Below are 13,317 nucleotides of genomic sequence, written 5' to 3'. Positions count from 1 at the left end.
TGAAATAAAGATTTTGTAAGGTTAACAAATTTAAGTCATAATTATTTTTCAATAGTATAAAATAAACTTTGTTGTTACATTATTATGTACATTCAATGTTTTTGTTTACATTGCGTAGCCTACGTAGATGGCTGCGGATTTTCATTCGTCAGCGCCAGCAGCTGATTTGTCTGTTGTTGTTGCTCGATGAGCATTTTAATAAACTAGTCAAAAGTTTCGTTGAACTGTGCTCCTCTCTTTTTCCAAGGAATAAGTTTTAATCCCATTCTAGAACATATATTTAAGCAGGGGGGAGAGAGAGAGAGAGAGAGAGAGAGAGAGAGAGAGAGAGAGAGAGAGAGAGAGAGAGAGAGAGAGAGAGAGAGAGAGATATTTTGAACAAAATTTATGAAAACGATATTTACAGGATATTGGTGCTGATGTAATTTGCATAAGTTATTTACATTGAATGAGCAAAAAAAATTATTCTTTGTTATTCGCAGTAGTCTTGAGATCAGCTCACAACCATAAATAAAAAAGTAATTGATTGTTAAGTTGCAATTGAAATTAAGAAAATAGTACACAAAAATGTATTTTCATATGATTTTATATGCCTTTATTCTTATTTATTGTACAATATGATTTTATGTGCTCTTAATGTTTCAAGTGGTTGAACTATCATAGACAGCGACGCTGTTAAGCTCATAAAGACCGAGAATTAAAATAAAAACAGTCACAGCTGTTTTCATTGTTCATTCGCTAGGATTTATGTTAATTATGTGAACGTTTACGATGAATATATACATTTTAAATGATTTTATATACTTTTAATTGTTATTTATAGTAAAGTAACATGATTTGTGCTTTTAATGCTATTCCAGTGATACTAAGATTTCAATACTTGTGGCGGACAGACGGAAAGTCAAACAAAATGACTCAAAACTGGATTTTTATTTTTCTAAATTAATTTTGACAACCGACATAAATTCGAAACAGACTTAACTCGAAACGACGTAAGTCGAGGTATAGCTGTACAGAAAAAAATATTTTTTTAGCACTAAGGTTTTTTTTTTTTTAAGATCAACTGAGTAAGTGTCCCAAAAGATGTCCTAGGGACTTTGGGAAAAATATATCTTGGGTGCTTGGGTGTAGGACTGTATTTTTTACACTTTTTACACTCATACTGTCAACTTTTGCCAGATTTGTTGATCCCCTACCAAAGCCTTATCTGGGTGATGTGTTTCTACAAAATTTTACACATTTTCAAAATCTTATTTCACTCAAAGTAAGAGTTTTGTCTCTCTTTTCTTTCTCAGATAAAATGTCCTCTACTACCTCTTGTTCTGCTTCTTATGCAACCCCAACAGCTTCTCAGTCATCAGCTGCTTGCCATGCTTGTCCCTGTCCATCTCTAATCCACAGTTTCCTATATGCATAATTGAGGGTTTTTTGGTGACTTTCCCAGGCATTATTAATCATTTTGAGGCAACCGGCAATGTAGAACTGTTCTTTGGAAAATTTTTGGAGGGTGAAGTTGGTCCCTTCAGTAATCTTGAAACGTTGTTGGAACATTCTTTGTGTACAGTTCTTTGAAATTCAATTTCACCTGCTGCTCCAGGATTGGGATGGTGTTTTACACATTATGATTGTTCAATTTTGAATCTTGTGAAACTTTTAATTATAGATTTAACAGATAAACTGCAAGCACTATCTTTGAAATGGGCTTTGGAAGCATAACATAATTGTCTTTTTTTTTATTCACCTCCCCTTATTAGAAATGGTTGCCTAAGTTCAGTACGAGACATTCTGTATATTTTGAACTATGGGCATTGCAGATAAGCCATAATTGCCTATGAGGTATTAAAATTTCAATTTATCCTCTGTCCAAAAATGCACTTTCATTTTTTTTTTGAAGGTTTAGTCACAAAAATTACTCGCAAAGTTGGAGTGAACCTGCATCTCTCTTCAATATTGTATTAGTTTTGTATTCAGTGGCCATTATCTTGAAGAATCTTGACTTTTATTGGCCTCTATGTCCTACAGAGGGTGCTGTTGCTGTGTTCTTTTAAAATTTTTGAGCTCAATTAAGGTAGATCTTATTTGTAATTCAAATCTTGTTTTTGTTAGAAAAACAATCTTGTCCTATGTTTGCACTGTATTTTGAGATGCTTTCCATTAAATCTAAATTAATTTAGTATAATTTTTATCAGTTTATATATTTTAAATTTTTTGTTGCCCTGTCTCTTTCCTACACTGGCATATCACCTCTATCAGTGTGGGAGTCAACAATAGTGTGATTGGGGTAACCGTTGATTAACTGCTTCTGGAGAAGAAGCAGTATGAACAAAGAGAGTATAGAACTAAAAGTTTGTGATTAAAATTCTGTTATTCCTCTTAGCATAAAGAACACTCAAAGTACCACATTGTAATTTTGCTTAGTGCATTACACATGGGGTAACAAGGTACTGTATAGTATAAGGTGGTGTGAAAGTATTCATAAAGTTCCATACAGTATTACATTTTTATGATAATACAATACAGAATTGTTATTCTCCTGCTGTAATATCAAACTGTACTGTATATTTATGAATTTGGTGTAAAGTCAGTCCTTCATCTTTAATAATGTTCTGCACTATTTATATTTTCACTTTTATTTTCATACCATATGAGTTACATAGATAGGACAAATTCTTCTCTGTTGAATTATTATGTACTTACATACATGGTTCTAACTCCAGTTCTTGTATTGTCACTTAATTTATATGACTACCCTTTTTATGTGCAGCATAAGTTTTTATGGATGTCAGTGGTAAATATTTTTAAGAAGATATTTTATATAATTCAATTATATACTTTCACAGATCCACGTCGCCAGAAGCGCCCAGAAGGCGGAGCTCCTCGAAATTCGGGTTATGATTTGTCAGCACATTCAGGATCATCAACTCCATCGTCTCAGGCTCCAATGACAGCCTGACGGTCCCATGGGCTGCCGCCTCTGTGGTCACGAAAGAGTAAACTCCAACATGCACCAACTCCCACCACCAGTTGCGTTTAACTGGCTACATGGTGTATTGATTAAGGGTGTTAGGATATATAATTGGTGTAAAAACTTTGACTTTGGAAATTATTAAGAATTGGAAAATAATTGAAGATAATACAATGAATAGGCACCTACATCCCGTTGTGACCACATGATGTGTGGCTGCCATTTCATACAATTTTTTGAGTTTGCTCCACCATTTTGTGGTAGGAGGTGTGGTTGAAGAAATAGTGTTAAGTATTTGCTGCTTGCTTTCTTGCTACCCAGTTTCAGTTGGCTTTGAAAGAAAGGTAAGTAGCAATTTGTGAGTTTTGTCTACAGTTTACCATAAAGAAATTTTTCTACATAAAAATAAACTTGGTATTCAAGATAGCCATAACCATTCTCAGAAACTTAACTTTTGTTATTACAAATATTATGATTAACCCTCCTCTCTGTAAATGAGCATGAAGTTTTCTCGTGGCTTTTCCAGTTGTCCATTCTAATGAGATAGAAGTCAAAGGAGATTTTTTAGATTAATTTCTTCCAAGATATTTCTCCAGGGGGAGGGTCAGCTACTCCATCTCGTTCCTATGAATGCCAAACTACCATCTAGATGTTTGCATTTTATCACCCCAGTACCTTGCACTGTAGTCATGAGTTACACCATTTAATACGGGTAAACGTTTTATTTTTTTTATATGCCATACTTTAGTCTAATAAACATACCCTGGAGTAGCACACACACCACCTCCTGATCCCTACTTTTCTATTCCATCCCATCTCCCCAAAAAGAAAAATGATCTGCTATTACAAGCTTTATCTAGTACTGTACTGTCAAAGATGCCAGCACTAGGAATAGGAATAATGGCTATTGTGGTGTTGCATTTAGGCTGTTTGACCAACTGGAAAAACCATGGAAGCAACAGCCTTTTGCTTTGGACAGCCCATTAATGTGTGCAAATGCTGTACTATTTCTTGCAAATCAGATTAGTGAAACTTTTTTTTTTTTTTTTTACCATGATCTGACTGCTCATTACCGTAATGTCTTGATTATTGTTAGTTTTGTTGTAATAATCACTCTATCATTATTTTTTCTACTGTATCTGTAATTTATATTTAACTCTTGCAGAGATCATACAAGCTTTCTGAATGTATACTCAGGTCCATGACTGGTAACTTTTGTGCTCTGTTGAAGGTGCATCTTATTAGGTGGCAGTTGACTGTAGTACCTGTTGTCCCATTTAGCTGAAAAATTGTACCTATGAGTATTTCTTTGTACGAAGGGAATCCTTTTATCCTGGAATTATATGCTGTATTAATGGAGGCCAAATTCAGTTTAGTAGTGTATTTACCATCACAGCTACTTTAAGTCTGACTGTTTGATGCAATCTGTGTCAACAGTGTCTACTCTAGTTTAAGAGTAGATAATCAGAACTTACAGTTAGTTCAGCTTGTAGACTATCATCATGATGTGCTTTTAATAGAGCTGATAGCAAGTGTTTTGAGAGAAAATTGATAAAATGTGAAAAAGCCCAAGGGTGGAACACAAGTATTATTGTTTTTTTTTTCTATTTTAGTCAAACAGATGTATATATCAAAATTTGATAGGAGTACTCCAATAGAGAGTTAAACACAATCTCCAAAACTGAATTTTACTTTTAATGCAACATAATCCAAAACATTTATGTTCATTAGTGTACCATCCAACTACTGACCTACTGTCATTATCTCAGTAAGGCATTTTAGGTAAATTTAACTTTTGCTACATTATTTATTATAGAGCAGTTCATTTAATAGAAATATTTGGATTGTGTGAGAAGACAAGTGCGTGTTCCATTTTTGGCGCTTTTTTTTTCTTTTTTATTTTCCATTAAGTGGGATTGGTCCAATAATATTCATCTAGATGTGATGATGTAATTTTGGCTTACCTTTTTCTCTGTACCTGATTATGAATGTGACAAGAAATGGGCAGTGATTTTTCCCAAATTTCAAACCGTATATCAGTTAGGACTTCATCAAATATTCAAAAAGAAACTAAAGTCCCTGTGGATGAAATGGTTGCCCATGTCACATTTTGTTAGATTAATGTGTGTAACAGTATATAGGATGTAAGTGTATAGGATTATGGAAGATGGTGTTTAAATTGATTTAAGCTTTCTTATCAAAGGGCTGGGTACTATTAACAGTTGAGCAGTCACATAATCAAGAAAAGTAAGCCTCATTGCTTTACTACCAATTACTTTGTGACTGTGAAAAGGGAATTTAATTACTTGAATAAAACAGCAAAGTAAGTACCAGTGAGAGTGGAGCAGAAAATTGCCAGTGTTGTAGCTATAATTTTCATAAATTTTAAGATCTTACAGTACATTTATGGTGTGTTTTTAATGAGTTCATCATAGAAATTGTGGTAATATCGAGGTGAAAATGCTGCAATTGCTAAAAGACACTTGAAAATAACTGGAATATTTTTAATCCAATTATTGTTTGTTTCCAAGGGTAATGCTTGTGTCTTTTGCATTTTAAATTTCACTTAATGAGCTTTACTGAAGCTTTCATGAATATTTTTACGAGTAGGTGTAGTAAACAGATTATCATTGTCAGCTTCATTCTTAAGTATCCCACTTGAAGTACTTTGGTAAATCATATACACATTGCTTACATTAATTTTTGCTTTTTTGTATTTTTTATTTCTATTGAATATGCAAAGCAAAATAATGTAGAGGTATCGAGGCATTTTAGGAAACGGAAAAATGAGGGCAAAAGTGTGTTATCTTACCATTCTTGCCTATAAATTAAATGAAAAGTCACTAACCCCCTGTCACAATCTATAGTATTATTTTAACTACTGTACACAGTGGTTGTCCAGAAAGATGACCTTGTTATTCTTTAATTGACATTGTTAAAAGGCTTCTTTCTCTAGTAAGAACATGAGGAACCTAACATAATTAGTAGTAAGTAACAACTACCAATAAGGAACACTTGTTTACTTTTATTTAATGGCCAACTCAAGGATTTGGAACAGTTTTCAATGCAGACCATTATTATGTATATTATCTAAGTTTTGCAGATAACAACATAATCATCTGGATACTATTTTCCTTGCATTCAATAGCTCCTCAGATGGAGGATACCAACGAAGGATGTAGTTATCATTGCCTTTCATAACACTTTTAGACTTGAAATTCACTGTATTGATACCATTCATTGTACAGTACTGTATGGTTAAGATTGTAATTTCATACTCAAAGGCATTTGGAGTGACCTTTGCAATTTTTGCCACCAATTTCCTTGTGTTACGCTATACTATTTTTCCCATTTTATAGAGTCAATAGATATTTTACTATTAATTATATACAGTATGTATACCAGATCATATACATACTCAAGTTTCTCCAAAAGGTTTATTACTTTTAGCAATTTTTTTGTTCATAATTCTGTCAAGCTGTGGAATACCTTTCAGTGTCGTCACCATTATAGTGGGCATTGTGTTTAAAGAATAAATTGGACCCAAAAGTTTTTATTAAAGGAGGATACTCGGTTATTCACCGAATCACGTTGTATAGTATAATTTTATCTGGTTTAGAATGTAAATGAAGAAAATATCCCAAAATAACAAGAGAGAAGGCACAATTCCTTTCACGTTATCTTTTATCATTAGATTATCTTGCACTGTAGTATTATCTGAAGAAAAAATTTCAAGTTGACATTTAAATTAAATAATTGTATTCTCATCCATTCTAAAACCCATTTCATCATCCTCAATTATTTATGTTGGCTTTTTCTTTGATGGTTATTTGTGTGAATGAAGATCTAAACTGTCATTTGTTCATCCAGAGCTATTATGTTAAGGTTTTCATCTAAATCTTTCATTATTTTTGTTCTCTTTCCAACTTGAAGCATATAATGGTGTACTTGTTTGTTATCCTTTCTCACTTTTGCATATCTTCATTTCTCTTGTAATCGTCTAGCCTCACCTTGGCAATGATCATAACATTAATATTCTATAGTTACACCTTTTTAAGATTTTGCCGGTAAACGTTTCTACTTTTTATAGTACTCGCTTGTTGGTCTGCCTTCTCTACTAAAAATATATTTTTACTTAGTAGTAAACTAGCTGTCCTATATGTCCAGGCAGCAGCTATTGTTTCTCTTCCCCCTTTTGCTTGTAATGAAAATCTCCATTTGATGTCATGTAGTCATCTTGTGACAGTTCGTTAGACAGTTCTGACCTCATCCCCACAGCACTCAAATGTTAACTTTAATGTCGTACCTTTTTCACTTTGCTTCCTTTTCAATCACATCACCAGCAGTTTTGATTCTCAATTCTGTACTCTATTTTTCACCCTATAAACATTTAAGACTTTTCCAGGTTTAGCAATATGACAAGGAATGTAAGTGTCCATATAAATTAGTTAAAGGGATATTTTGATATTAGATTGTTTCTATAATGCCTTTAATACATGTTGGTGACACTGAATTTTTTTTTTTATAACTATTCTTGAAATTAGTCATAACTGAAGTTACTGTAGATGCAGTGTTTTTCCATAGTGATGATAATCTCAGTAGACACCCACTCCCATTCCTGTAAACAGTTGCGACAGTATGTGACTTAACTGAGCCTCATTCTGATAGGTTTTCTCAGGGTTTAACGTACAATAGTTTTGACGCAACTCGGACAGATGTTTTACTGTTATGTAGCCCCTTTTTCCTCCCCCTTCTCTTTCCCCATGTAGCTTTTAATGATAGGATTCCAGAGGGTTTAGTGAAGATGAATTTTCATATCATGTTCCTTCTTTTTTTCTTCATGAAATAAATCTGTAAATAGGGTTGAATGCAACCTTGGATCCTACAAAGTTGAACTAAATGCCAGCAAAATTGCTGTGTAGTCTTGTAATTTTTTATTAGTAAAATGGTGTTTGATTATTGAACCATGTATAAATGAGAGCCACTTGATATTGATAGCTTGAATATTATCCAGTTATGTATTGTGGTTATATTTGATAATGTAAATGCATAATTTCAATATTAAGACACCCCATTGAGCAACTTCAAAAGATGGTAATTGATATCAAGGGATGTTTGTTTATTAATGTACTATTGAGATTGTTTGTGCTGGCATTTGAATCTAACTAATCAGATATGTATGAGAGAATATTGGCAAGATGATTTATTCATTTCATGGATGGAAGACATTGATAACACATACAATATATAAAATTCATTACACCCTTGAATGTTTATATATACATAGTTATATTTATAATGCAAATGCATATGATTTGAAGTTTTTTGCCAAGTTTTTCTTATACTGGGTAACAAAGGTTGTTTGCATGTCTGTATGGGTCCGCATGTTTATTCATCCTAAGTTAGTGTGGGAGTTTTATAAGCATTATTCTATCTTAGTAAAGAAAGGATTGAATGTATGATAGTATCCCTTTAGGTTGAAAGGTGACCTATTTTTCTTTCACTTCTACAGTCCAATAATCAATTCATCTCATATGTCAGTGATACAAGCAAACCCCTCTCCCAGTATCCAGCCAGCCAGCGCAGCATTTTTTTTTTTTAATCTCTTAACAGTAAACCTCTCTAGAATAACTACAACTCATATGTTTACCAGTTAATTAAAATTTCTCATCTCAGGAAAACAGTTGTTATGCCTATACTGAAGTATGGTCTGAGTTTTGAAATGAGCTGCAGTTAAGCAGCAGCTATAAGTCCATCATTTGCATCATAGTTGTATCTCACTTTGCCTCAGTACTGGCATCACTCATATGCATGCTGTCATAGCAAGCTATCAGATGTAGATTTAGAATTGTACATATTTTTTATCTGAATCATTACATCCTTTCAGCATCATAATTCTTATTGTATTCATTATACATTCTGTGCTTAATTTTGTCTCGCTCATTACATTTTGTTTGTTTTTATCTTGGACATTATATCATTCAGCTTGTCACAAATAACTGCCTGGCTGATTACGATTACAACTTTCATGAACCAGTTTTACTGTATCACAATGTTGCACCTGGTTTCCATAACTTTTTTCAGGGTGCCTTTTTAGAATTCATTCAAAAAAATATAATCAAGGAGTAGTCAGAATACAATCCATTTATGAAGATAATCTTTTAATATTGAAATATACTGTGCATCATGAAAACTTTTAAACAGTGGTGGACTCCAGTATTTATTGTCTACTATATTTAGATTGAAAGCATGGTGGACCCCTGTCTGTATCATATTTATTTATACGTTTTTTCTTTTAATAAGTAGACAGTATTAATTGCTTCCCTTTTACTGGAGTCTCCAGTTTTAAAATTCTGCAGCCTACCTTTGGTTGAGATTTTGCTGTAACAACAGCACTATAAAGTACAAAACATTATTGTGGTCAAGGTGGAGTGGCTTAAGACAATGAAGATAACGAGCTCTGGCTCCGAGTGTATCAAAGTTCCTATAAGTTCCAGTCCACACTTAGGGTCTCAGCTTACAGCAATCAGTTTGTAATTTTTGGTATCTTTTCGGGACACTGGCACCATTACAACAATTTTAATTCAAATACCATGTAAAGAACTTTGATTGTATAGATGTTTTATAGCAAATAACTTATGAAGTTTTGATATTTTACTTAGATTATAATTTTACAGTTTACAAATCAGTTAAGTAATGAAAAGTCTAAGCATGATTTTTATTGAGTACCCACTAAGGGAATCAATTTTGATACGTAAATTTTTTATAATTATAATATCCCCCTAACATATAGTGGCCTTTCATTTAAGAAAAAAAATAAAAAGTAAAAAAAATGTATAGTCACTTAACCACTCCTGCCACACCACAAATATTTGAGGGTATTGAACATAGGTGCCAATTGACTGCATGACGAGTTTAAATGGCCTTAGACTCTTCAGTCGAGCACTCACTTATGATGAGCACCCACTACCCAAGTCCTCTGTTATCAGTGTATTATAAAATAACATTCAAATAGGAAGAATGAAAGACCGTGATACTAATGAATCAGAAGCAGCTGGATATGAAGAAGCCTTCCAGGTGAAGCCACATTAAAATGCATTATTTTATTTGGATTACCCCTGAGGAAATAGATAGATGACGAACATTTAAGTCATCTGTTCACATAGCTACAAATATTAAAAACTTGTTCAGCTTTCTAATGCAATTTTCAGTTTCTTACTATACACCTGTGTTGGTTATGCTACAAAATGGCAACACAAGTAGGTTGACATATAACGTCATTCCTGACAACGATTTTGTCATGGGCCATGGCAGGGCCGGGATCAACAGAGGGTTAATATATAGTATTACACATTGTCAGATTTTTGGCCTAAATTCTTTTATTACTATTGCAAAATAATAAAATTGTAAGAAAATTACTGCCTATGCTTGTGGGATGTTTTAAATTTGATAAAATATTGCATGGTTTTGCTGCTGCTTTCTATTTTATAGCTTTATATAATGAAAAGTAGATTTTGTCTGTCAAGGCCCAAATGATATAATGCATTTTAAGTGATACCTTTTCTTTTAGCTGAAGAAGAATGCCAAAAGTTTTGCAGTTAAGAGAATGAGTTGAAATAATTGGTTTGTTAAAAACTGGACAAGCCAGACAGTTAATAAGACAGATACTCCTTAAAATTATAAATGAAACTTAGTTTACATTAGGGTACCAAAATTCAAATGTTAAACCAACAGCGATAACCCCTGTTTATGTACGGGTCCTCTGCTAAAGTTTATTTAAGGGGTTATCTGTTGTTATAATGCATTAATTAGGGGTATATCTGGGTTAGAAATATGTGGAAGGCATCTGGTTATGAATTCTTTTGTTAATCTAAAATTGTGTTGGTAGATGGAATAGAAATTTGGATTATATTTTTACATAAGTTGTAGTTTCACACTTGCTCATAGTGAAGTACCTGATAAAGAAAAATTGTGCTGCCTTCCACATCGGTTTCCTAACCATATTAGAAGTGTCTGGGTCCGTCTTATTCCATTAAAACACAAGCAATAGTATATGCGGCCATACCATTGTTTGTATGTAGGTTAGAAACCTACAGTTGTGAAGAGGGCTTTTTTTTTTAACATTTTTAAATTTTACAAATGTGTGCTTAAGTGTATTTCATAATACAAAAGTCTTTTTACCTTGACAACTCCTCTATGATGTGAATGTGAATTCTGTTGACAAAATACAATGAAAAAATGCAGGTAATGTATTTAAATTTTTCAAACTGTGGGAACCCAAGTCTCAATTTATTAATGAATGGATGATGTGACCGAAGGGTGTGGAAGTGATGTTGGGAGTTTATAAGTAACAAGAAATTTAATTGTTGCTAATGGGAATAAAAAATAGTGGTTTAGCAGTACGAGAATTTTTTTTCTGTCAAATTAATTTTGACCTTGTTCTCAATTATACAAGCTTAACTTGTACTGCATATACAGGAAAATGTTTTATAAATTTAGTATTTTTTATTTAATTTAGGTCGGGTTAAGTAAAGAAAAATATTAAAAGCTGAACTAAAGCACACACTGCTCTTATGTATGAATGACTTGCCTGACAAATAAGGATTAGTCTCAAATAAGTCTGCCTAAGTTACTATTCAGTTTTGAGTTTTTTGTATTGTGGGTATGGGAATTATGGATTTTGGAATTTTAATGTAGTAAATTCAGCTAAACTAATTGGATTAACATTTGAATATTCTGTGCAGGTAGTTTTCATGAATTTTATGAAATGTGTGGATATAAAAACCCAGCCTATACTAATATTCTTTTTTAAATGGACAAACATGGTATCTCAGGCAGGCTGTTTTGCGATTACTGTACATAACATTAGCCTCGCTGAGATCACTGATTCAGGTTCCCGCATGTAAAGCCTCAGTCGTTCAATACCATATGGCTGATTGGGGTAAATATCATCATGTAGATTATTTTGATGAAATAAATGTTATTTTCTAAAGTGGTATTTAGTTTTATTTCTATGACATCCAAGGCACTTGAGATTGGTAGTGTTCCTTAAAATACTAGTTTACATATGACATTTATTTTACCGTCTATCCCGATCTTTAGATGTTTGATGTTTATTTTCCTCGCTGGGCTATTTTCCCTGTTGGAGCCTTTGGGCATATAGCATTCTGTTTTACCAACTAGGGTTATAGCTTAACTGTACAACAAGTGATCCCATGTTGTCTCATGACTTTCATCATTTAGAATTTATGGAGCATTGTTTCAAAATGACCAAATTTCAGGGGTTGAAGACAGAAATGAAATTTGTCAAATACAGTACAGTATAACACCCCCCCCCCAAAAAAAAAAAGAATAAATGCAGTGATGACCTTGTGATTAATGGGTTTGCATGAAAACGCAATTTTAATCAATAGTATTTTGTGCAATGCAGTTAAGTTTGGAAGGGTATGAAAGAGAAGGAAGTTCCAAGCAAATGAGGGTAAAAGTAAGGTTATGAGGTGCACAAGAAGCGAGGGTGGTGCTAGATTGAATGTCTAGTGGAATGCTGTTACTTGCGGAAGTATATCAGTTTAAGTACTGTAATTTGGTACTTGCGGAAGTATATCAGTTTAAGTACTGTAATTTTTTGGTTTTGTTGCTGCTGCAAATGGTGGGGTTGGGATGCAGATGTACATCAGAGTGAATGAAGGATGTAAAGTGTTGGGGCAGTGAAGGGAATAGTAAAAAATAGAGGGTTAAGGATGAGTATAGGGTTTTGTATGAGAAAGTGATTGTACCAACTGTAATGCATGTATCAGAGTTGGGGTGAATAAAAAGTGACTGAGATAGAAATTGAATTTGAGAAGTGTCATGAATATGGTTGGTGTATCTAGTTGGATAGTAAGGAATGAAGTAGTAAGAGTGAGAATGGGTGTAAGGAAATAATTAGTTACTAAAGTGGATATGAATGTGTCAAGGTGGTTTGGGCTTGTAGAGAGGATGAAAAAAGACCTACTGAAGAAGGTGATGAATGCAGGAGTTGATGGGAGAAGAGCAAGAGGAAGGCCAAGGTTTGGGTGGATGCATGGAGTGAAGAAAGCCCTAGGTGACAGGAGATTAGATATGAGAGAGGTGAAAGAGCGTGCTATGAATAGAAATGGAAGGCGAGCTATTGTGATGCAGGTCCAAAATAGGCCCTGCTGCTAACTCGGGTTACCTAGGGAGTCTGCACCATAAGCTGCTTTTGTTTGTGGTGGAAGATGGGGTGGGGGGGCTGTGGCACACTAGCAGTACCAACCAAAGAGAAAAAAATCCCCTTTTGTTCTCTTATGTTTGCTACCCCCGAAAACTGGGCAAAGTGCCATGTTAGATAG

The 13,317-nt window shown here is 33.6% G+C and overlaps 1 protein-coding gene across 1 annotated transcript in view; it reads left to right on the top strand.

The window, feature by feature from the left end:
• LOC137631073 (transforming growth factor beta receptor type 3-like) overlaps positions 1 to 13,245 on the top strand; it is a 397,216-nt gene extending 383,971 nt beyond the window's left edge. Inside the window, 1 exon segment of the mRNA XM_068362679.1 lies at positions 2,841 to 13,245. Within this exon segment, the coding sequence (XP_068218780.1) occupies positions 2,841 to 2,953 (113 nt within the window). The 3' untranslated portion in view covers positions 2,954 to 13,245.
• The last annotated feature ends 72 nt before the right edge of the window (positions 13,246 to 13,317 follow it).

This window comes from Palaemon carinicauda, chromosome 39, assembly GCF_036898095.1.
Source record: "Palaemon carinicauda isolate YSFRI2023 chromosome 39, ASM3689809v2, whole genome shotgun sequence".
NCBI lineage: Eukaryota > Metazoa > Arthropoda > Malacostraca > Decapoda > Palaemonidae > Palaemon > Palaemon carinicauda.
Note: the sequence above shows the minus strand (reverse complement) of the source record. Positions and strands in the feature narration are given on the sequence as shown.